Here is a 27,068-nt window from a genome sequence, read left to right as displayed (position 1 = left end):
CTATTCTTCCAAGATTGAACCCATTTCGCATGATGGGAATCATTGAAGTTATTGGCACCGCTGTCACTGTCCCATTCACAATACTACAATGGAAAACACTTTGTTTGTAGACAACAACGGTGCACACTTTGCATTTTCAATCCAACCCAATTTGGGGGAACATGTTCAATGGTTATTAAAATCATTTTCCAGGGTCAAAAAGTTGGAGTTGCTTTCCCAGCAAGCGTTGGTTGCATTTCTTCATGCTATTCATGCCAGTGACTGGATTTTGGATGAGTGCAACTTGAGATGTCAATCTCCCATTCATTTATATACATACCATTTTGCTTCATGTATACATCTCTGTTAAGTACGAATATCATAGGAGTTGTCACATGCATATACATCTCTGTTAAGTACGAATATCATAGGAGTTGTCACATGCATAGGAATGTGATAATCCACCTTGCTTTTCAGGAATAAGGCATTCAATATGTGATAGTTGAGCCTTAGTCTCTCGCTTCTTATTGCAGCCAATAACCTGGCTGATATAGGTACAAAAGAAGACTAAAATTCAAAGAGTTCGGAATTTGATCAGTGTGCTCAGAGGAGCCTAACAACAATTCCACCCCTTTGCCTGCCCCCAACCAGATGAAAGCATTTTACTTGTGTGAGTGACTCACTTGGAAAGTGGGATTATCTTTTCCAATGCATCACTTCAATGATTTAAGAATTGCAAATGTAGCATAAGGATCACTAAGAGTTTCAGTATACACGAGCTTTTGGTGGGAAGCTTTCAACTTCATCATCTAAAGTGTTCATGTGGACTGGACGATAATCAAATCGAACCTTTCCATTTTCCCAATAACTGCAAATATGAATTAAGATAAGTGTAAAAAACCTTAAGCTAGCGCATGGAAAATTTGTCATAATAGATGAGGCAACTCACCCTAGTGTGTGCTTCATCCAATTTTCATCATCCCTTTTCTGCCTCCATAAAACAGAAAAGGAAACCATTCAAATTCTAGAACACTGGAAAAGATAGTGTCACTAGATAGTAGACAGCATTGAACTAGAAGATGATAATACCGGAAAGTCTTCTCGAGCATGTGCACCTCTGCTCTCTTTGCGGGCTTCTGCCGAATGCATCGTAATGCAAGCATTGATCAGCAAGTTCTCAAGCTCGATGGTCTCTGTCAAATCTGTATTCCTGTATAACAAGTTGCTCATTTAAGTGAGGAACCAAATGCTACATTCTGACAAACTAAAGCCTCAGCACAGAAAGTGTTTGGGAAAGGAGTGCCTAATTCATCTTTGAGCTGGGAGCAATCCAGATATGGTCAGTGAGATTCTTGTTAAAAGGTGCTGGTCCAAACTTGTTTAAACAATTTCAGGTCTCATTGTAGACTATTATTTGTAAAAGGTGCAGTTACTTTGACCATATTGGTTGGTTAAGAAACTCTGCATATTTCTGAAGATATGATTTGCTAAACGGTTCAGATAATAACTTCATCTCGTGTACATGGTTTTGATTCACACCATATTAAACTTCTGTCCTGTATCTTTACACGCCCGAAAGTCTTCCAGGTCTCATCGATCAATTGGCATCCTGGCATGCATACAATAGTTTGGTGGGAGCACTTGTAGTGACAAGATATTAGTAGCAGAGATTAAAAGAATGAAAAGGGTGTGTAATCATATGAACTCACCTTCTTTCAGGGTCTCGTCTGTACGAAACACAGCTGCATTGTTTTGCATCACCCTCTGCATATTTAACCTAATTTTGGAAGTTGGCAAATCACCTTTAGAATTTCGGAGTTTATCGAGCCATGAAATCGTCTGCTCCCCAGCATTTTTGGGAAGATCTTTCTGTGCTTCCCCTGAAAAAGAAAACTGTTGAAACTTGGCACAGCACGCAATCAAATGCTGCTTCAGTGTCTCATAATACTCTAAAGAACTTTTGAAGTCAATTTACCAGGCTTCTGAATTTGGGCCACTCTATTAGCACATGCACGTCCAAAAACAACAATGTCCAAAAGAGAATTGGCTCCCAGTCGATTTGCACCATGAACGGAAGCACATGCAACCTCCCCAGCCGCAAAAAGGCCTGGAACAACAGCATCTGGATCCCCATTCTTGATATGCACAACCTGTAACTCACAGAACAGGATTATTTGTTATGCAAAAAATTGAAATTTTGTCTTGGTCCTGTTCTCCAAGTAACAACTGTGATTTACTAGACTCTGTCACAGAAAACAAAAATGACAAAAAATGGTCGATAATGTCATGTAATCTAGAAGAGAAACATATCACAAAAACTAAGCAGCTCAAACCTTGAGGAAATATCACAGATATCCAAGTCACAAGACCAATTTCAGGAACTAATGTATGTAAGGTCAAACATCACCTCTCCATAATAATTTGTAGGAACGCCACCCATGTTGTAGTGAACAGTGGGTAACACAGGAATAGGTTCTTTTGTCACATTGACTCCTGCAAAGATTGCTGCAGTCTCAGAAATACCTGGAAGCCGCTCTTTCAATACCTCTGGTGGAAGATGGTTAAGATGCAGATATATGTGATCCTTCAAAGGGCCTACTCTTCAAAAGCGATAATTTATCAGTGCACAACCAATTTATTAAGTCTGCACATATTATACAAGGAAAATCATCAACAACATACCTACACCTCGTCCTTGACGAATCTCCATAGTCATTGAACGAGAAACGACATCTCGAGATGCAAGATCTTTGGCAGTAGGCGCATATCTTTCCATGAAACGCTCACCTTCACTGTTGCGTAAAATGCCACCTTCACCACGAGACCCTGACATTTATTTACAACAACTAGTGAACGGCCCTAGATCGTCTCCATAGATGGGACAAGAGTTCCGGTTGACAATCCATACAGAATTAGTAAAAACACTGGTTTTGGAAGGACGAAGACATTAGAACTAAAACACTTCGTTATACCAGGCTGCTGTGATCTCAAAAATATGTGAATCTCGACCAACTTGAGTTTTGAAAGGCTGGCGTATGGCTCCGGTTGACAATCCATACAGAATTAGTAAAAACACTGGTTTTGGAAGGACGAAGACATTAGAACTAAAACACTTCGTTATACCAGGCTGCTGTGATCTCAAAAATATGTGAATCTCGACCAACTTGAGTTTTGAAAGGCTGGCGTATGGCAAAATTTCTAGTGGATCTCAAACAGGACTTTAATTAAAGTTATAATGAATTATGCAACAAGACATGGATATTGAATTCTGTGCCTACAAAACATGTTATCTGTAATTATCTATAACCTGAGGTCTTGCTTGTATCTATGAAACTTGTGGACCTCCAGAAGCACCCAGGGTAACTTTCTTGGTAACAACAAATAAACAACATGAACTTGGCAGTTTTGTTCTAGTACTTGCTGAACAGACTTCAAGGAAGAGCTTGAAACCAGAGTTTCTCTCACAAGTAAAAAAATTGACCTACTTGGAGGAGAGATGCATTAGATATAGTTTTTTGGAGATGTCACATAAGATGCTTGTGGAGAACTCATTCAACCCAATAAATTTGATCAGATGCTAGCCAAAATACAATACTACACAGATGATCAGGGTCCCCTTCCTGGAAAGCATGCTCTTTAAGCACTACTCTTGCCAGAACCAAGCCAATAGAATGCCATATACACCTACCAATATTGCAAAAAACTGATCCCTGTCTAGATTACAATTAAACCAAACAGATTTGCCAATATCTAGAATACCTTCTGTGATCAAGCATCCGGCACCATAAATACCAGTCGGATGGAATTGTACAAACTCCAGATCCTGTCATACAGCCTATGCTTCAGAAAATTAACTACAGAATGCTATCCATAAACTGTAGGTAGCATTGACTGCAGACTCTCATTTTGATACACAAAAAGTGACTTACACCTGGTCAAAATCCTAATAACCAAGACCTGACCAGCATACAAAGAGCTAGCTGGCAAGGTCAAATGCATATGCTTGTCTTTTACTTTCATCAGAAATGCAAGGCATAATTGACTTCAATTATATGCATTGGCTTAACGACCTATAACTGCTGTGGGTGTAGCATACAGTCAAAATCCATTGTGGAAGTATGAGCATTATATGCTTTAACAGGTACAGCTTCGATGCTTCATATTTACCTCAAGCGGTAGGCCAGCGCGTGCAACCATGGCATTGCCATCCCCTGTGCATGTATGGGCTGATGTTGCAGAAAAGTAAGCCCTACCATACCCCTATTTAAATATCAAGCTAACAAACAAAGTCAGGCATCTCTGTCAATCTGACTTGTGACCACATCAATTCCCACAAATGGGACAAAGAGAGCAGGCTTACTCCAGTAGCCAATATTGTTGATTGAGCCCGAAAGCGGTGCAATGTTCCATCCTCCATGTTTAAAGCGATAACCCCTTGACATTCGCCTATAAAAACCAAAACAGTTAGTTATATTTAAAAGTAAGGACTAGTTTAAGTTTACAATAAAACAAAGCATCAATGATTGAAGTAATATGTACACATAAGAGTCTAATACAATAAGATGTATTGCTTCGTTCATCATGTAAATAGTCATGAACTTCATATGATACGAGAAGTTGTGATGATTTAAAACTAAAGTTTAGCATGAACAAGTGCCTGGTGCATAAGTGTAAAACAATGAGATGCTGTTCGCAGTAATTAGTTAAAGTGATCACCTTCATCATTCATCAGTAGGTCAAGGGCAAAATACTCAACAAAAAATTGGGTGTTGTGTTTCATAGCCTGCCCATACAAGGTGTGCAAGAGAGCGTGACCAGTTCGATCGGCAGCACAAGCACACCTGTACGCTTGGCCACCTGCACCATAACCAATCAAATAAGACTCCAACCACAAGCACACCATCTTAAGTTGCTGTCTGTATTTTTCATCTCTAATACTCAAGATACTTGAATACTTAAGCCTATCAACCTCTTTGTTTCTAACAATTCAACTACTTTTACTCACCTTTACCAAAATTCAAACTTTGTCCCCCAAATGCTCGTTGATAAATCTTCCCCTCCTCGGTGCGGGAGAATGGAAGGCCATAGTTCTCAAGCTCAATAACAGCCTTTGGGGCTTCTCTGCACATATACTGGATAGCATCCTGATCACCTGAAATAAAAAATGTGGTTACTTTTGAGATAGTGTACCCAAGAGGTACAGTCTTTCATGGATGTTTGGAGACTGCACTTAACACTAGTCTAGACAGCATAGCAATCCCTTAACCTTGCTAGATTGCACATTGTCTTGTTGCATTTAACTTAGTGATGATTCTACTGGCTCTGAGAGGCAAGTGCAGGTATAAACTAAAGTTAACAGATTTACAATACATATGAAGTGTTAACTGCATCTCTTAGTTGAAAAATGTTACAAGACATTTGGTCGCCTAAATCCAATTCAAAAGAGAATGCGCTTTTTTAGTTAGTAGTAGAAATGTGTTTTTTTAGTTAGTAGTAGGAAGAGCATGCGTATAATAGAAGCATCATTAGCACACATGCCTTGTTTTAAAGGACATGAGTCCTAAATATTTCACTTAATAATTTCCCTTTGCTGCTTAACATCAAGAAAAGTACAAGCATAGTGTAACTTACTTTGTGCTGTGGCACAATTAATACTCACTTTGATGTGCTCATAGCACGTGCTCAAGCATCAAAGATTAGTTAATCAACGAAGCTTGCTACTAACCTAACCAATCACTTCCCTTAACAGTATCATACATATGCCATCTCCAATCATCTTGTGTCATATTCCCCAAAGCTGCATTTATGCCACCCTATACCAAGCAAAAGACATATTTAGCAAGCATTCATATAGACTAGGAAATAAAAATCAAAAGATAAATAATGATTGCCATTGTATGTCCACATATCTAAACACCATCTATTTCACTAACGTGACCAAACCCTGAGCCACAATAGACTTTCTAATTGATCATAAATGTCAAACTATATATCAGGCTCAGTAGGTTTCTTCCACTAAACTTCAAGAAAGCGTCGCATTGTCAAGGAACCTCACAAAAAAGTGACTGCAAGTCCAAAGAGGAAAAGAACATCCAGTTACACACCTGAGCAGCAACTGTGTGGGATCGTGTGGGAAACAACTTCGTGATGCAAGCAGTATTAAAACCATGCTCAGAGAGACCAATTGCTGCACGAAGTCCAGCTCCACCTGCCCCAACCACAATTGCATCATACGTATGGTCAACCAGAGGATATGATGTTGTCAATGTCCTGTATCCTGGCACCTGCCAAACATTCATACAGCAAAACTCAATTTACACGAGCACTAGTACACTACTAACAGGCAGGATACACAACTCATTCAGATCAGCCAAGCTCTTGCCCCTGATGTTTAAAACGTGAGCTCAAGCATTCAAACACACAATCTTGACTATATGTATGCTTCCAAGTTCCACAAGACAAAAGAAGTTTGTCTATGAACCTTAACAACATTCATCAACCAAAGGTTGCAATACATATTGATTAATACTATATTGCAAAACAATCAAGATTTTAACAACCTCTTTTCATAGTTTGCAATACTAAATCAAAGAAGATCAGCGTTATATTGCAAACCAGTCAAATTAGCATCTTCTTGTCATCAAATAAGACTTATGGACCATGCTTTGTATCCTCTACTGCAAAAAGTTATAAGTGCTATATGTTTCAAGCTGAAATCAACCATACATTAGACCCAGCAGTAACTTGGTTGCCCTACCTACAAATCTCCTTGCCCTATTCTCATACCTCCCTGCATCCTGGCTTCTTTGGTCAACCCCACCCCCCCCCCCCCCCTTTTTTTTTCCAGTGCCACCTCTCTCATTCTACTGCTGCCACTTTGTACAAAAGACCTAATATACAACAAATGCACAGCCTGTTAAGGGACAAAAGAACTTAGGTCAAAAGTTTAATCCCAACTCACAGGCCAACTTATTGAGCTCTCATAAAACACCAAAAAGGAAAAACTAGACAGTTCTCGTTCGGCGCTCATATTGCCCAACACTATAAGAGGCAGTTAGGGGAGACCATCCACAACTTGTCATCCCAACTTTACCAACCTTTCATCACTACTCTTCTGCAACCCCCCTAGTGCCTTTAACGACCACCCTATTGCCATGCCCTACTTCTTCATCCCTAACCTCACCAGAAGTGGAACGTTGTTGTTGCCCTAGCGATCAACCCTGGTGCCCCAGCAAACCTCTCTAATGCTGCATGCTGTGCCCTGCCTCAAAACACACAGTTTGATGCTGTCCAACTGAACCATAGCAGCCAAAAACATCAAAAATGTTTAGAAATGAAACATCAAAAACATGTTTCATAAGTTTCTTTCGAGAGGGGGGAAAATAAGAAATGAGGGTTTTTTTATATAGGGATTTTTTAATAGTTTTAACTAGGGAAAGAGGTTTTAAACCTCTATGAAACTCTCTCTTAAACAAAGAAAGGCCAGCCAAGCTTGAGTGATAATACATGAGAGTCAATTGAGAATAATACATTACAATCCATGATCCATTATTGACTTATGTCAAAGTTAGTCTTTAGACAAGCTATACTATGGTTCAAACCTCCAACGTTATGATTCATACATATCACACAAAGAAAATTGAAATAAACATGTAAATAGCTCATGCACAATATGGACTAAGTCAAGTTGCAACATCATGAATCTCATTCCAAAACAAATTGACAAAATGTCAAAATCCAAAATGAATCATAATATATCATAAATAACTCATAAATGAGACTGAAATTGTATAATAATCAACTCTTAAGACAAGAATAAATACTAGATTGTGACAGAGCCCAATAACTAAACAAAATCCCAAAAAGTTAAGTCTGTCATCCAAAATCTTGAGTCCTCTCGAGTGATTACTCGTTATCATGATCATGTATAACATTGCCCAGCAGTTTTTGTCAAAAAACCCATGTTTTTGGGTCCCCCCTCCAAAAAAAAACCCACGTTTTTTGCTGTCAGAAATGTTTCTTAATTTAACATTTCTTAAGTTTCAAACTCAAAGAAACAAATTTCTTTGCTGCTATGAACTGAACCAAATGATGCCAAATGTTGCCCCACCAGTCCTCAGTGATCTTCCTGCATTATATACAGCCTGCCATGTCTCCAGATTTGCATCAACTACAGTCCTAGACAGCCACGTTGTTGCTGCTGCACAAACAGGCAGCTCCAAATGTCTGCCACTCTGTCATCTCAGCTGTCCAGACCTTCCCAGCCTGCAAAATGCAGCTGATTCAGCTTGAGACTGATCCAGACTGCTGTATTTTGCCCTTTCAGAGGCCGCACTACTACTGCTGCTGCTGCTGGCAACACTGCTATTCCAACCTGCCATATCATCATTCGCACTCATACTGCTGTGTTTTGCTGTTTTGGGCAGCAGCACTGCTGGTTGGAACCCTAAACATAGGTTCCAGGGCATTCCAGCACCCTATGCTGGTTGGCTGCTCATTCTGGGATCAACTCCTCTTCAACACCCCCCCGCATGCACCTTGTGTGATGATTACTGCTTTGCATTAGCATTGTGTGTGTATGCTGGGTACCTTGGTTAGGGAAAACTTGTCAAGGCAAGCACTCACTCAAAGGGAAAACCCACGCATCGTGTAGCATAATTCCCTTTTATCTTGTCGAGCACCACCTACACTACATCTACTACCATCATTTACTTTTTATATACCTCTAGACCAACACCCTTGAGCATTGTTGTGTATTATTGGGTCTTACTTTTGTACAAACTAAGAAGCCAATATCAATTTTTCTCACATTTTTTTGGTTCATTATAACAGCTCCAAAAAGATATTTACGCCACTTTGTATGACACTCTAGATAGTTGTTTGAGACACGAGAGGTCTTCTATCCCCAACTAGTTCTATAAAAGGCACTCAATGTGCCACCACTATTTATCCCTTTGCCATCCTTGTGCCCCCAAAAAAACATGAATCAAAGTTTGTGGAGATATGCTAGAGTTAGAAAAGAAAACACCAAGTGTGCAATCACAACTAACACAAAGACTCAAACACAAATGCAAAAACACAAAACACAAAACATAAAATGCAAAAACACAAATGGAGAAGGAGAACTCTTAAGTGAATGAATGAATACTATAAATGAAGGAAAGAGTGTACAAGATAATCAAGGGTAGAGCAATCCAACAGCCAATGACTCTTGTGGGAGCGGGCTTCCCATAGTGTGGGCACTTAGGCTTCTTCTCATCCTTCTTGTCCTTAGTTTACGTCTTCTTCTTCTTCTTCCCTCCACCTATACCTACAGTAAATGCCTTGGTGGAGCTAGAACCACTAGCCCCAACCTCTCTGTCATGCTCCAAGACAAGTGGTAAAAGCTCCTCCCATAAGTGTCTCGCCGGTCCTCAATGTGAAAAGGTTAGTGTAGAAGACATCAAACTAAGGAGATGACACTTAAATCAAAAGGATCATAGCTATGTCTTCGAATGATATCATCCGACCAAGAGAGACAAGCTCACCCCTCATGTCCTCCATCTTCATGATATGCTCCTTCATAGAGGAGTCATCAAGACTAAGCATCCGCAACTTCTCAGGAAAATCCTGTGGGAAAATGTCTTATACTAATACAAAGATGCAAGCTTCTTCCATACTTCTGTCACAGTCTTCAACCTGCAAACATGCACAATGATAATATCCTACAAAAAAATAAAGAGAAAGGATCAGGCTCGAGAGTGGAGCCGATCCCACAAGGCTACTCGGTCCATAGAAGTCCCATTTGATGGATCCTCTTTAGAAAGGCAAATAGAACAAACAACAAGAGCCAAAAATCGAAGGTGGACCACTAGGAATAGTTGGAACCATGGAGTTTGTCTTCTGTGGGTAATGAAGGTAAAACGGACACCTACACGGAGGGTATCAAGGATGGCATCTTCAATGAAAATGGAGCCTTCTATGATAGATGAATAGAAGGGGAACAGGTGCCAATGGGGGACTCCTCTCACCGACTATAATTGCAATAATCGTGTCTTTGTTCAGATGAGTGTCTGGAAAGAAACTCCTCCTCTGAGTCATCAAAGCGTGTGAATTGGTAAAACATCTTCAATCCTGCAATCACCCAAAAAGTTATGTTTGTCAAAGAAAGGTGGTTGTTTGCCACCAAAAGGGGGTCACCTACACCAAGAAGCTATCACCTATATCAAAAAGTTGTCGCCTACAAAACAAAAATTTGTGTTTGCTGCAAAACATAGAAAATAGGGACTGCTTGATGCCTAGATTTTGCCGCCTAGTCTTCTAGAGAAGTCACCTAGCTGCCAGGGAGATCAACCACCTATACGGGCTATAAACGCAGTAAACGTAGGCTGAAAATCTGCATTTAATAAAACTAGGATGATCCTCTGTGAGGAAAACCTGCTCTTCTGCAATAAATCGCTAGACTGTGTCCTCACTTAGGCAATGATACCATGTGAGAGTACGCAACAGAAGAGAAACATGAACATAGAGAGAAGTAGAGAAAGGAAGAAAGAAAGAAAGTTATATTAACGTCTACGAAAGGCCAAGGTGGCCTATGAGACCAAAACATTACATAACAAAATGTCTGGGAAACTTTCCAGGTGCCACTAAAGCTACCATCTAATGCTATGATAAACTAATTGGGTAGGTACAAGGTGGTATATAGGCTGGGTACAATTCATATGTGTTCCAAGTATGGTGTGGAACTGCTCATGGAGCTTGGTCATCCTAAAATGTCCCGCATGGGTCTATCTAACATCGAGAAGCTGAATTGGCAGGGCAGGGCCCTCCGGTGGTGGCATAGTATCCCTTGTATCCTCAACATGTGCCTCATGCGGGGGCGGAGGCAGGGGCGGGGGCGGGGGCGGGGGCCGGTTGGGCAGGGGCGCCGGGCTTTGCTTCTTGCCATGGCTATGGCTAGGGTGGTCCCCCGCGGCCAGGAGGTCAGTGGGGCTAGTGGGGACTCAAAGGTGGGAATGGTAGTTGGCTCTCGGTAGAATTCTATGAGCAGGCGTTGGACGGCTCCCTGTCTCTACTCCGAGGTCCGGAGGAGGTGGTCTCTGTGGCACCGTATTTCCAACATGAAGATCCCAAGGCAACTCTCATCCTTGAAATCCATGACTCTGAAGAGAGAAAGAGAGGAAGCAGAAGATGAAGGAAGAATACTACACTGACTCAAGAAGAATGCTAATACAATGGAAATGGATTGTTGATCAGTCCTTGCATGCAGCCCAAAGCGTCAGTGAGGGTGTCATATCAGATTGATGACAATGGCAACACCAAGCACGGAGAGTCAGAGTGCCGGAGTGTGCACCTCTAAACGGAAGACTAAAGACTGAAGTGAGTGTGTCTACCAAGTGGGGGGTGCAGCTATAAATAGCCAAAACACCAAAAAACTGGCTGATCTCCTCCTGTAGGGGCCATAAATGCTGGTTGACCAGCAATAAATGCTGGCCACTTTAGAGGAAGATGCCAAAAAATAAGAGAGATCTCCGAAAAATCCCAGATGACAATAACAATGTTTGACATGTGTAGGCAAACTATGGGAAGCAAAAACTAGCCAAGGAATGCACACGAGAAGTCGACAAATAAAGGAAATGCACCTAAACTGTCAGAGCTCCTATGTTTCCATTAGACTCTAACATGAGCTTACAACAAGGAGATGACAAACTAACACGACTAACATATTTAGCCTAACAGATGGAGGGCAGCACCGAAGAGCCCTAAACATTGGCGTCTATTGAAACCTGCAGAGAAAAACTTATGAATGACCAATTAACTAAGGGAGGTCAGCTACAAATAGGCAAAATTGCCAAAAACTAGTCAACCTAGTCAAACAAGAGCAATAAATGCTTGCCAACTGCAATAAAATAATGGAAAAAATGATGTCACCATCATAAATACTTGTCACCTCATCCTATCACGGACGTGCCATGATCAAGTGTATGGATTAATTCTTGCTCATGCCATATGAATCCACACCCCATGAGAATGCCCCCTTAACACGACATCCTCGAGCCCACCATGCGAACCCACCCTTGCCATGTCATCATAGAACCTTCTAGAAGACAGGTCATGTCATCACCTATATCATCGATGATGTCATCATGAAACATTCTAGAAGATCTTCAAGTTCTAGTTCTAGTTCTTGTCTAGTCATGGTGTCTAGTCTTGTCTTGTCTTCCATTATACTCCTATTGTCTAGTCTTGTTACCTTGTAATCTCGTAGTACGAGACCTTGTCTAGTACTGTCTTGTATCTTGTTCATTCCTGTCAAGGGAGATCTTATAATTCTGATATCCTTTATCCATACCTACAGTCCTGAATTGTGGGATCCTTCATATCCCATCGAGTCATGTTGTCTATACCTACAGTCCCAAGTTGTGAGATGTTCCGTATCTTGTTAAGTTATCATTGTACCTTGTGCCTTTGCGTGGGATTATCTTGTAATCAAAATTCTTGTAACAAATCTTGCATCTAGTCTAGTCTCTCAAGCATAGTCTAGTGTTCCCATAACAGTTTGGCAAGACTACTTTCTAGCCCTACTGAGCACCATGGAGGCAACCCTCGGAAGAATCATGGCCACCCTTTAAAACCTCCAACAACAAATTCAAGACTTGAATGAACAACAAGCACAACTTCAAATAGAATACCCTATGCATCTAGGCCCTCCGCTTGAAGAGACACAAGACCAGATCTGAGACTTGCAGAACAATAGAGAAAGTGATCAGATGATTCCGTGTGTTTGTATCGACCCCCAACAAGAGAACCCAAGATCAGCGTGCCAGAGAAGTTCAATGGTGACTGTTCGAAGTTCAGAGGATTCCTACAACAAGTAAAGCTTTATATCCGCATGCAACTGGATAGGTATCTAGATGATGCTTCCAAGGTGGAATTCATTGGGACTTTGCTTTGTGGTCAAGCTTTATCATGGTTCGCCTCAATCTTGGAAAAGACTATGTTAGTACTTCATAACTATGAGGCATTTCTTTGCGAGCTCACTTCCACATTTGGAGATACAGACACTAGTGGAGTAGCAGAAACAAAACTTTGAAAGCTACAACAAGGTAACTGCCCTGCCTCTTCTTATGCATCTATATTTAGGCAATTAATATGTGACATCACTTGGCATGAGGAGTATTTTATCAACCAATTCAGATGGGTTTTTCGAGATGACATCAAGGACCTCATGCTCACTATGCCTGAGGCAAAAACACTCAACGATTATATCATGCAAGACATCCAATGTGATAATAGATTGTTCGAGAGGAAGCAAGAAAAGCGAGAAGAATTGAGACCTCCCTAATGGAACCTAGCCCCAATCAGAGACCCAATCAAAGAAGAAACCAAGCCCAAACAGATATAAATAGATAATACTAAATTCTAGCCCTTGATCCAACAAAAAAAGCAAAGACGAAGAAAGAATCATCTATGCCTATATTGTGAAAATCCTAGACACATCGCCCTAAATTGCCGAAATAAGAGGGCAAGAACCCCAAGAGTTGTTGCAACCCTCCTCGAGCAAGAAAACAAGGATGTCCGGTTGTAAATAAGATCGTACAACTGGACCTTGATATAAGAAAGGATTTCTTGATCCCAACCACACCCATGGAAACTTTCCTTTCACAGTCCAAGTGATCTTGCTGAGAAAGACCCTTTTCCTCAAAGCCCTGGTTAACTCCGGGGCCTCCCCATGTTTCATTGATGATGGCTTTGTGCATAGATACCAGATTCCAATACTCCAAAAGACCAAGCTTGCAACAACTAGAGTCGTGGATGGAAAACCTCTAGCATCTAGAGATATTACCAAGGAAGCCCGACCACTCATGTTAACTCTTAGCAATCACAAATCTTGTGTATGCTTTAATGTCATATCCAGTCCCATAAATCCAATCATCCTTCGGATGCCTTGGCTAAAGAAACACAACCCAAAATTTGATTGGGATAAGCAAAAGATTACACATCGTGAAAATCAAGGAAATCTGGTATATCTAGAAGCCAAAGCCTTTATGCACACAACAAGGCAAGAACCGACCTACATGATATATCATATACCAGCTCAAGAATCTAGTAAGGATGAGTCAATCAAGCTACCAAGTCAATATAAAAAATTCCAAGATGTCTTTGAAAAAAAGAATGCAAATCTCTTGCCCAAACATAGACCATACGATTATGATATAAAACTCCATGAGGGGGCTCAACTACCTTTTGGACCCATTTACAAGCTATCCACTGATGAACTAGCTGAACTATGCAAGAATATTGATGAGAACTCAGCCAAGAGGTTCATTAGGCACTCAAAGTGTCCTGCTAGAGCCCCAATTTTGTTCGTGAAGAGGAACGACAGGTCACATCAAATGTGTGTGGATTATCGGGAATACAACAAGATAACAATCAAGAATCGATACCATTTGCCGTTGATACTAGAGCTCTTGGAACACCTTGGATAAGCTAAGATCTTCACAAAGATTGATCTATGAAGGGCTTACACTCTTGTATGGATCAGAGAAGGAGACAAATGGAAGACAACCTTCCGCACAAGGTATGGTCACTTCGAGTATGTTGTTGTGCCATTCGGTCTCACCAATGCTCCTATAGTGTTTCAACATATGATGTGAATGATATATTCTGAGAGCATCTAGATGATTTTGTAGTTATATACTTGGATGATATCTTGATATTCTCAAAAGATACAAAGGTGCATGAGCATCATGTAAAATTAGTTTTAGAAAAGCTCAGAGAAAAAGGACTATATGCAAAGCTTGAGAAATGTTTTTTCCATCGGATAAGAGTGGAATTCTTGGGATACAATGTTTGCCACAGAGGAATCTTCATGGATCCCAAGAAGATTGAGACTATTCTGGACTGGCAAACACCCACATGTGTCCGCAATGTCCAATGTTTCCTTGGCTTTGCCAACTTTTACAGGATATTTATCAAGGATTACTCAAAGATAGTCACACCACTCACCAGACTCACAAGAAACTCAAAGTTTCATGGACCCCAAAAGCTGATAAGGCCTTCCGAACCCTAAAGACCACTTTCACCACTGCTTTAATCCTAGTCCTCCCAAATCCTACCAAGTCATTTTTCTTGGAGACTGATGCATCACATTACGCCTTAGGAGCCATCTTGTCCCAGCATGGAGATAAGGGTCATATACATCCTATAGCATTCCACTCAAGAAAGTTCTCCCCTCCAGAGATAAACTATGAGATCCATGACAAAGAACTCCTTGCCATTATAGATGCCTTTGATACTTGGTGTCATCATCTAGAGGGTGCAGCCCATAAAGTTACCATCTATACAGATCACAAAAATCTAGAATACTTTATGACAACCCGCATCCTCAATCGAAGACAATCCCGCTGGAGTAACTTTTTATCTAGGTTTGACTTTGTCATCACCTATCGCCTAGGACACCAACAATGCCAATCAGATGCTTTATCAAGAAGATCCAACCTAGCACCTAAGAAGGGAGAAGAAGCTTTCGATCAACAACGAGCAATACTACTCAAGTTGAAACTCAAAAAACTCGTTGCAAGGGCCCAACAAATCTGGCCGACCTAGATTAAATGCAATCGGCAGCAGCTGGACAAGGCACAAATGCTGACATGGCAGCAACAATGCCGACGAGCACTCCTGGAGCAATTGAAAGGTGGCACAAGCTGGAAACTATCATGCAAAGGCTGCACAAACTCAAAACTGCCTAACAAACCTAAGAAAAACACAATCAAAACTCCTATGTCTCCATCAAACTTTAATGAAGCTCACAACCAAGAGATGACAAACTGATAGAGTAAAAATAGGCAAGCTAACACCCCCTTCTCAAATCCTAGGAGAGTTTAAAGGCCCAACAACTGCATATGATGAAGCATGGAAGCCTACATTGTTAGTCATAGGACAGTAGGACCAGCACTAACTCGGAAGGAAATATACGACTGAGTGTAAATAAGCTAGATCAATGAGCCAAGAAGGCACCTATATCGGGGAGCATCCGAAAGGGGATCACTACCTACCACCAACTTGGACTCTAGATCCATGGGGCAAGAAATAGGCCAACGCTTGGCCATGCCAAACTCCGAAAGTAACTCAAAGATGTACCTATGTTGGGATATGAAGATGCCCTATGCCATTTGATAAATCTCCAAACCAAGGAAGAAGTGGAGGATCTCAAGATCCGTCATGTTGAACTCCTCTTGCAATATCTCCGGAGTCCAATCAACCTCCTGTGAAAGTGCGGAACACAAATATGAAAATGAATACGAAGAGAAGGAGACAGTTAGCCCCAACATGCAACTCTACGCGTCAATGTGGGCACCAAACAATAGCAAGGGGATGAGAGAATGAGGAGGGCTAGCTGATCACAAAGGATAAATGATGGATAATGAGTGGAAGGGCAGGCTGCCTATATATGGGCAAAAAGTGACAAAACCCTAAATATGGTCAAGCCCCTAAAAAATAGCCAAAAGTGCACAAAAGAAATGCACTAATGTGCCCTCCATCTAAAGTATCTATAACACATAAAATGACAAACAAATACAATGCCAAAGCTCCTAATGTCCTCATCTAACTCAAACACAAACTCACAGATGAGATGACCCCACAAGACACACATGACTACTAACACCCCCTCTCAGATCTTGGATGTGGCGAAAGGCCAAAGGAGATGTGGATCCAAGGATGGCAAGAAGAGTGTCAATGCTGATGTAGTCCATTGATGAAGAAAGCCAAACAAAGAGCAAGGCCCCCTCTCCATATAAATATCCAATCAAACAGAAGGCCACCAAAGGGCAAGGGATATGGAGAGGTCTCAAACGGATCACTCCTAAGAACTCCAGTTGGGGATGGGTGAGCCAAGCCTCTAACCCAACTATGAGACAATAGCGAGGAACTATCGAAGGCACCATAAGCTGCATAGAAACAACAAGGACCAAGGGCCAAGAGACAAGGGATGTTGGCTCGATGACGAAAAAAAGAGGGAGCTACATAAAGGAAAGGCGCAAAGTAGAGTGGAAACCTTAAAGAAACTCCTCACAATCTTGGGAAGCCCCCTATGAAACACAAAGGGCCAAGAAATCCACAGTTGCATCACCAATATCGTCCCCCTCTGAAAGGGATGGGAGGTACAAGGGAACCACCAAAGCAAATGGTGGGGGATGGAATGAAACCTGTGGGAGAAATGGTGCACAATTGAAAATGGGTGCAGCAATAGAAAGCTGCCTCGAAGGGCCCTACATAAAGAAAGGGAAATGGAGCATAGATAGTTCCCCCTCCTACCAACCTATCACAAAAGTAGCTCTAGTAGAAGAATCCTCAACAAAGATAGTCAGCTCGATGAAGACAACGCAAGTCTCGAGACTAGGAAGGCCATAAATTGAGAGAAGAGGGAAGCCCAAGTCTGAAACACGTAGAGCATCAAGAACAGAGCTTGAGGAACGGTCAGACAATAGAGGCAAGGTGCCAACACCACTAATAGACACTGAAGAAATGTCACCAGCAATGACAATACCCTCTTAAGGACGGAGATCTTATAAAAAATCACCTGGAGGAGTCATATGACTCCATGCACCATTAGCAATGAGTCAAGGCTACTTAGAAGATGAGACAGTTGTAGAAGGCTCATCCACCTAATAAATGTGTAGAAACACGGACTTGGTGGTAATAGCGGGTGACGAAGTAGAGGTAGACGAAGGCTCCAATGTAAATCCACCCTTCACTCTCAGATGAAGGTGAGGGTACATCCTCCAGCACTTCTCAGGGTGCGAGGTCTTCCCACAATGAGGACATCTAGGATACCTCTACACTTCCCCACAAAATATGTATCAGAGGCAAAAGGTAACTCCAACTTCTTCCTCTTCCCTTTCTTTTGCTTGGCTTATCTTGTACCTATAGATAAAGCCGCATAAGCACAGCCATGTGCACAAACTCCACAAGAATCTCACTCACTATGACATGCATCCTACTCAAGCACCAATGGAACTAGCTCCTCCTAAGTGAGTCCCCGGGCTATGAGAAGTGAGAAGATTGATGTAGAACACATCATAGGTTGGTAACAAAGGATGTGAGAGAAGTATCATCGCCAAGTCCTCCGAATAAATGTCCATACCAAGGGATACAAGGTCATCCCGAATCTCCTCCATCCTATGGATGTGATCCCTCAATGTAGGTGAATCTATGACAAAAAGTTGCCATAGCTTCAACTCAAGAGATAATCAACGCCCAAATATCTAGATCTGAAAGAGAGGTGTCCATCTCCTCCAAACCTCTACAGCAGAATGGATACATCTAACATGCACAAGCATAGAATCTATACAACACACAAGGAGAACAGAGTGAGCTCTAGCATTCAACTGATCCCATAAAGCTATCGAATCCACTGTCACACCATCATGAGAATCTTGTCAAAGTGCAATGAATGCGGAAGCGTATGGACAAGACTGAAAGAAAATGAACGCAAGAGAAAAAGAGAGAAAAGAGACAGAAGAACGCAAAAATCTGCAATCAATGAATGCTGAAATGAAGAGGGCAAGACATACAAGGGTTCTAGACGTATCTCCTCAAGCCAAATCTCTCCCACCAACACCTAGAAACAAGTGTGTGGGGCAAGCTGCTAAGTGGGCTAAAATAGGAGAAAATAATGCAATAAGATAATGCAGTCGGCCAAAAAAACTAGTTGACCTGATCAGAAAACTGCTGCCTACAACATAAATGAATAAAATAATCAAAGATCAATCCTCCAGTTGTCACGTGGCACCATCATCTGCCTGACAAATTGCCCAATGTGTCTACTGAAAATGCCCACTGACTAACAGAAATAATGAATAATACCCTTCGAGAGTACCTCCGAGAGAACTAAATGCACCAATGGTAACCTAAGAAATGCTAGTCCAAGGGGTGAAAAAACTCTAACACTCCCTCTCAAATCCTGGACACAACATAAGGCTCAAGGATCTAGAGTATTGTCGTATAAGAAACTGAGGAAGCACCTTCATAAACAAATCTGCGAGGTTATCCTCCGTCTTGCAATAAACCACATCAATAGTTTCATCCAAGATCTTATAAGAATGAAATGGTACAAAATCTCAATGTGCTTCGACCTAGCATGAAACACAAGGTTCTGTACCAAAGCAATGCAACTCTTATTGTCACAACGAAGCCTCGTAGGACCTATCTGAGGACAGCCAAGCTCACCTAGTAACCTCCGCAGCCATATTGTCTCACATGTGGTAGTAGGCACCACTCTATACTCTTCCTTTGTGGAAGAAAGGGCAACAACGGGCTACTTCTTGCTACTCCATGAGATAACACATGCACCCAAAGTAAAACAATATCCCGTTGTTGACCTCTGGTGGTCAACATCTCCAACCCAATCTGAATCCGTCCAGCCTGTAAGCACCAAAGGGAAATCTCGAGTACCTGCAAGATAATGAATACCAAGATTGGGGCTCCCCCTTAAGAACTACAAAATGTTAGAGATTATTCATCCCTTGGACTAGCATTTCTCAAGTTATTGTTGGTGCAATCAATTCTCTTGGACGTACTCTCAGAGGGATTATTCATTATTCATCGTTCCTATCAATAAGTGGGTATTTTCAACAGACACAATGTATTGGTACTTTGTCAAGCAGGTGATGGTGCCATGTGGCAACAAGAGGACTGATCACTGATTATTTTATTCATTGACGTTATAGTCGGCAGTTCTTTATCAGATCGAACAGTTTTTTGTTGGCCATTTGCATTATTTTATTGCATTCTTTTCTCCTATTTAGCCCACTTGTTGGCAGCCTACCCCACACACTTGTTTCCAAGTGCTGGTGGGAGAGATTCGGCTCGAGGAGATACATCTACAGCCCTTGTATATCTGCCCTCTTCAAACATCTCTTCACCATCATGCATAGACAGCTGTAAGCCTGGCTTCATAGAAGTGCACATAGGTTTGCAATCTTGCATATTAAACCTATGTAACAGTTTATCCATATACTGTGACTGTGACATGATGACACCATGCTGATTTTGGGTGAACTAAATAGCCAAATAATAGTGTAGTCAGCCCGCATCTGATATAGCAAATGCATGTTTTAATTCAGCCTTGAAATGTGCAATTTTGGCTTCTGAAGGTCCAATGAGCAACATGTCATCTACATAAAGAATGATAATCAGCTAGTCCCCCCCCAAATGTTGAAAAATGACAACCAGCTATGGAGGAGAGAAAAGAGAGAATGAGAATGTGTTGAAGCAAAAGAGTAGAGTGTACTTGCTGAACTAAAAGAATGAGAATGAAAGGTACAAGATAGGTCTAAGATAGACCTGGCTCTAACTCAACTAGAGTTAACTAACTCTAACTCTAACTCTAACACGCGCACACACTTTGGGCCTTGTTCCAATGTTGTCCATAGCACACACGCACGTGCACACGTGTGTATGCATGTGTGTGAGTGTACATACATCCATACATATACACACCTTACTTTTCCACACTTATATATATCACATAATGTAAAAAGCGGGAGACTAGAGGCAACACTAGTCACACTATGTGTTGATTACCTTGGTGGTATTGTACCTTTGTTCTCAGGCTTTCATCTATGGATTCTATCGCTTATTCATGATTCATTCTCAAGTTCTATATCCTCATTCTCTATTCATTGCATTAGTATTTGTGCTTTTGTGTTTCTTATTTCAAATGGTGCACTCACAAGTCACACCCACTTGGGTGACAAGTTGCCCAACTGCCTATAAAGGCAGCACATGGTGAATTGTCTATCACTAGATACATGTCAATGTATGCTCTACAATCACAATCCTAGGATCTAGTATGGACATTCACCTCCAACTCCCAAGCCAAGTTGTCATCCTCAGCTCCCCAAAGCAACTTGACTCTATCCAATCTAAATCTCCTTTTTGATGCCTACCACCTCACCAACCAAGGTTTTTAAGGCTATGCACCTCCACCTCTCTAACTTGCAAACCAAACTCTATTCAAACTAAAAGGAGAATATCAAAGGCATTGACCGTATCAAAGCCCCACATTTAATTTATGATTTCCATAGATTGCCTTCTTATACATCTTCCATGACTTTGTTTTAGCAACTATAGCTTTGAAATACATGTATAAATCTAGAATCCACATCGCAATAATTTGTTTGGCTAAATCTCTTCAATTTTTAGGTTGCTAGCAAACCTTCTCAATGTTTTTAAAACTACAACAATAGATTTTTTCAAATAAAGACCCCAAAAAAACAAGTTCACACATTGTCCGTATCTAAAACAACATATAAAGAAAAAACAAGCACTCACGTATGAATACATGTAGCTGAATGCATCTTCACAAATTTTCCCTTTAATGGCCTCTCTCTAATCTTCTCTCTTTGACCAATACATGTATAGTTCAACCTTTGAATCACACTCAAACTTCCTTCATGCTGGCAATATATGGTCTTCACTATTTGACCAATAGTGCTCAAATTTCCTTTCTTAGATCTATCAATCTCAACAATCCATATTCCAAAAGATTAAGCATTTTACCTACAACCCAATATAACATACTTCTAGTTTACAATCCCCATTATCATAACTGCAATTTCTTTAGCATTGACAAATCGTATCCTCTTTTCTTTTATAGACAATGAATATCAATCTCTGTCCAATCATAGTCATGGTGATTGACATGATGAAAACATATTACAATACATGGAGGTAATGTGTGTCTTCAACTTGAGGTTTGTTATTTATTTGAAAGCTTTGTCTCGACCATTTAACATGAAGATTTTTGCCATTGTGACTATGATGTTGCAACTACACGAACATTGGGAGCGCATCTCTTTTTTTTCCAAGAAAAAAGAGTTATATTAATAACACCTCGGAGAAAGTCCCCCTAAGGTAAATACAAAGTGCAAGAAACTCTATGAAGAGTAACTAAGTACATCAAAGATACAATGATTGTGTAAACAACCAATCTGGTGGGCTAAAGTGCCAGACCATCTAAGGGGTATTGTGAAAGAAGGTGTCTGAATCCCAAATCCTCAGGAAAGCCTCTCTTTTCTTCCTCATCCTCTCAAAGCTGCCTTGCAACCTCTCCCATCTCCCACGGAGAGTATGGACTATCTCTGTCCAAATCCTCAATAAAGACTCCCCAGTGGGTATATCCTGAAGGTCAATGATCTTGCTACATCTTGTAGTCCAAATGTACCAAGCTATAATGCTAGGAATCAGCTCCCATCTGTGAGGCCTCTTCTGGTATGCCCAATATCTCCATCCAACTATAAGGCAAGTGGTTGGGTCTAGGTCTATGTGCCATTTTCTTTGAAAGAGTGTGTCACTACTCCGATTCTCTGCCTGGAGCAGCCACTGAGTGTTGTAAGGTCAAGGTCCTCTCGCTGGAGGCGGCCTTCCTCCTCAACTATGAAAGTGAATGTCGTTTCTCTGCTATATGCAATGATTGCTAGAAGGATATCCCCTCTGGAGAAAAGACCAATCCAAGTCTAAGTGGAAGCTGTTTTAATTTGCCAATTTGGAGGAACCCCTTCCATCATGGCCTCAATCATAGCCCTGGCTCCCCTAAGACCATGTAATCTTGCCAATTTGGAGGAACCCCTTCCATCATGGCCTCAATCATAGCCCTGGCTCCCCTAAGACCATGTAATCTCTGTCTTTGGGTCTCGTGTGGTAACTCCTAAAATGCAAACCACTCCCCCACTGATGTAGCGACATGTAAAGAGAATCTCCCCCCCGATAAGTATGTCCGCTGCCCAATGGTGTGGCCTGACTCTGATCTCAAATAATGATTAAAGAGAAGAGGCTGTCTCCTCTTCTCTTCAATAGTAGTCGGGGGGAGCTCGTGGAGCTCGTGGAGCTCTGGAGATACAGATCTCCGAGCTCTAATAATGGCAGCTGCAAATCTGACCTCGACGCTCCTCCCTAAATCTCTAGTGCTAATCTCCTAGAATATCCAATGAATGTTGGCCTGCCATGGTCATCCATATATAGGTGTCAAGTCCTCTAACCTCCCCATAAGAAGTTTCTTCCAAGGCCCTTCACCTAGAAATAGACCCCTAACAATGAGCTTGACCAATAATGCTTTGCTCTAACTATCTGGGTCTATGATCCCCAATCCTCCTCTGGATCTAGGCTATATGATGACATCTCAAGCCACCTTTGCTCTGGTTGGTCTCCCATCCCCTCCTGACCAAATGAAATTCCTATTGAGGCATTTCACTTGGCCACTACACGACCTAGAGAATGCCCAACAAGAAGTGATGTACCACATGGTCGCAAGAAGAACTTGGTTGGCAACCACTACTCTTCCTGTCAATGAGAGTCTCGTCGAGCTCCAATACAAAAGCTTAATTGGCCAAATTGACTTATGAGATAGAAGATAGATACATTGTGACTAAGAACAATCATATATTCTAAATAGAAAAAGAGAAAGCATGACTAAAGAAACATCTAGCTAGGACCACTAGAAAGTGACCAGAGGAGAACTACAAATACGATACACATGTTTGGTATGGCAAAGCTCATGATTATGGACAAGTTGTTTTATTTCTTTTGGTTTTTGTTGTCTTTTTTTTTTTTGTTTTGGGGAGAGAGAGAGAGAGAGAGAGAGAGAAAACCAAGAAGCTCGAGACAAACAAAAGTTAGTAGCTTAATCTAGCAATTGTCTAGATACCAAATAAGTAACAATTTCTTACCTCTCTTGGATCCAAATAGAAGCTCTGGGATAAACACCCTACTTGTGATAATTGCCCTGTAAGACGATTATTCAAGATAAGGAAAAACTTAAGAGACAACTTTAAAAGGAAATTAAGCTCCCCTATAAAGTTTCAAACGAACTTATGAAGTGCATTTGTCTATAAGTATAAAGAGCATGGACTTTCGAATTCACAATAAATCCTTGATTTGATGGTGAAAACTTATGCATAGATTATGAAGTGCTCGACTATTGTGATTCATAACAATCATTTACAATCTTCTTCTTTGGGTAGAGCTTTAAGGCACAAAAATGCAATTGTTTATATGTGTAAGTACATCAACAAGATTGACTTTTCTTTTGCTAACATAATGGGGGCACATTACTGCATCTTGTTCTAAGCAAAGAAGATTGGGTTTCCTATTGTTACTATAAGACTCTCGCACCACAAGCACGAAATATGGGTTCCATGAAATTCAAATGCTGAGTCTTAGATTAAGATATATTGAAAGTTGAAAGTTGTTTAAGCCATGGATGCTTCCATGGTCGTTGGAAGTTTTTCAATACCTTAGCCTCACAAGTGTTGGGGCCAACACACACTAATCTAAACAGCCAGGAGAGCCCCTCAAAAGAAGGAGGCTATGGCTTTCACTTTATAGACATTGTAGAGTAAAATTTTGTAGAAAGGCCATTGGCCAAGCAGTCAGCTCAAAAACTCGTTTGGTTCACATCACATGGGTTCAAGTCTCCTTCTCGTCATTTTTGTAGGGTGAAATTTGTTGGGCACAGAGGACAAAACACAGTATTTTCTCTCATGCAGACACCTTCTGTAACATTGAAGTGTCCAGACTGGTGTGTAGCCAGCCGTAAGTGTCCTTAACTAACCAAGAGAATAAGCTATGTCAAAGGACATCAAATTATTATTAATGGATAACCTTGGACATAAACAACCAACCCAAAAGAGACTATCAAAAAGCATGCATGTAGAGATCGCACACCTGCACTGAAAGACTCAGTGCCCTGTAAATGTTTTTCTTTAACCAAGAGTTACAACTTTGTTACTGTTTAGTTCCTGGGTTGCAACTCATCGAGTTTTGTGTTTGATAATCAACCCCCAAGAGCTTGCATGAAAATCAAGGCATCAGAAAGATTCTGAAATGGATACAATTAAATAATCGGCCGGTTAACATAACAAGGAGAATCTAGCCTTTCTACATGTTGAGATACAATGTAGCCAAACAATAATGGTGATGGCATTGTGCTTGGGATATGTGATGTGGGTGACCTTGACTTGTGCTAATCAAGACGTGGGACAGGCAGTCTGATTGATGGTTCCAAAGCATCAAGCGCCCCGCCCCCCAAAAACACACAAAAGAAAACAAATAAACAAAAAACTGACTAAAGAACTGATTGCTCTTACCACCAATTCTTTCATGTTTATTAGCCGTTGAAGGGGACGAGCTACGAGAAGAGCAACTCCTCAGGATCCCGCTCAGACGTTGCCTTCCCAACTGTGCCATCTCTCTCTCTCTCTCTCTCTCTCTCTCTCTCTCTCTCTCTCTCAGTTATTGTTTTACTAATTAATTAGCGCTAGTACTTGCGCAAGCGCGGATGTTCATGCGCGAGTCCGGGTACACCACCCTCTCATTATTTGGCACAATATAACGCATGTTTGCGAGAGAATAGAAAACATAAACTTATAATATCGAAAGACTCTCCACCATGCATACTTCCAAGATAAGAGGAAACATATTTAATGGCATCCTGGGTTCTTTTTACCCCACAGTGGATTGTATGAACCAAAAACTATGATGTAGTGGCAGTTTGGAATTGTAACGAAGCCCTCCAACTACATGTGGGAACTTTTGAAGAGACATTCAGAGGAGAGATATAGTGTTCTACTCAAAGACACATCAAGGACCACATACTATGCTCCCACGAGGCATAGGCTATACACAGACCACAAGTAATCAAGGATCAAGAGGAGTGGTAGTGTTATTCGGGGAGGAGCTACATTAGATGATCCACGGAGTCCACAAAGATGAGTAAGCTAGATATATGTGGGTAAGAGTGCATGATGAGGAGTACACCTTGTATGTCACCATATGTTATTTCCACCCTATGACATCATGGTATACCCCATCCAAGGGGCAATCACCATATATGGCTTTGGATGGGGATATTTGGGAGTTCTCAAAGGAGGGAGATGTTATTTTACTAGGAGACTTTAATGCTAGGACAGCATGCCATCGTGTGTTTTTCTTTTATACATTTGAGGAGATGCTACAAGAGTAAGATGTACCTAAGTTATAATTGAAGAGGGCATCCTAAGAAATGGGAAAAGCCACAAAATATGGGAGATACCTTGTGGAGATGGGCACAGCACATGGGTTGCCCATCCTTAACGCCCTAGCTAGATACCCCCTATCCTACACCTTCACATCCTATCCTCGTCAACATGGAGCCAACACAATAGACTATGTACTCACTCCATCGATGGTGATATCTTACATCCAAGATCTCTCAGTATCACCATGCCTCCTCAGAGTTGTAGCAAATCATGCCTACCTCTCATTCACCATTGATCTCTAGTTCACTGATATGCAAACCCATTATGCAACTCACCGACACCTGAGATACTTCTTTTCTAGAGAGACAAAGGATATCTATGAGCTAGAGATCCTTAGACTATTACATGACACAAACCCTGACATTCCATTACAAGAGCTGACTCGGTAGTAAGACCCTACTCATCGCTACAGGTGTAGCCTTCCCACACTCAAGATGCACACAGAGAGCCTCCATCATGGTGACACCTCAAAATAGTTGGTATGATTATGAGTGCTATGAGACCAAAGCATGACTATAGAGAGAGATAGCACTTGGGTCCACTACCCACAGGTAGGCATAGATACTCTCTAGATGCCTCATGCAATGGAAGAAGAGAGCATTCTTGGCCCAGCTAGAGCAAGACCTATATCAAATGTTTCTGAGCCAGAATTCTAGAGAGGCCTGAAAGCTTTTTAAAGAGCATTGCCCAGCCACACCTATTACGTCCACCGCTACATGGGAAGAGTGTGCAACTAGTATTTATATTGTAGAGGGTCAACTACCTCTTCCTTATCCACCTAAGCCTTGTTTAGATTCCACCACTTTCCTTACAACGAGTAGGGTTTGAGAGGCCATTGACAGACTAAGCAGAGGAAAGGCATAGGATCATGATGGATTAGTAGAGCTAAGGACCTGATTCATGCTAGAGATTTGGTGGTAGGATTCCTAGCTTACATGTCTAACAGAGCCACGTGTGAAGATCTCTGAGAGAGGTGAAGCATGAGCACTATTGTGCCTATCCTCAAGTCAAGGACCCTACTTTACCTGA

The 27,068-nt window shown here is 41.3% G+C and overlaps 1 protein-coding gene across 1 annotated transcript; it reads right to left on the bottom strand.

The window, feature by feature from the left end:
- Positions 1-25,360, bottom strand: LOC148026225 (succinate dehydrogenase [ubiquinone] flavoprotein subunit, mitochondrial). The gene is made up of 17 exons (XM_087693508.1): positions 25,110-25,360; positions 23,691-23,746; positions 6,084-6,263; positions 5,705-5,792; positions 4,985-5,131; positions 4,696-4,836; positions 4,340-4,425; positions 4,147-4,239; positions 3,739-3,802; positions 2,662-2,805; positions 2,387-2,574; positions 1,955-2,129; positions 1,689-1,859; positions 1,519-1,588; positions 1,069-1,189; positions 929-966; positions 1-847 (listed from the first exon to the last, which is right to left on the bottom strand). The coding sequence occupies exons 1-17, from the start codon at positions 25,207-25,209 to the stop codon at positions 745-747; spliced, it is 1,965 nt and encodes a 654-aa protein (XP_087549634.1). The 5' UTR covers positions 25,210-25,360; the 3' UTR covers positions 1-744.
- Positions 25,361-27,068: the final 1,708 nt, after the last annotated feature.

Source organism: Lygodium microphyllum, chromosome 14, assembly GCF_053477565.2.
Source record: "Lygodium microphyllum isolate KBCC chromosome 14, Lygodium_microphyllum_v1.1.10, whole genome shotgun sequence".
NCBI classification, from domain to species: domain Eukaryota; kingdom Viridiplantae; phylum Streptophyta; class Polypodiopsida; order Schizaeales; family Lygodiaceae; genus Lygodium; species Lygodium microphyllum.
Note: the sequence above shows the minus strand (reverse complement) of the source record. Positions and strands in the feature narration are given on the sequence as shown.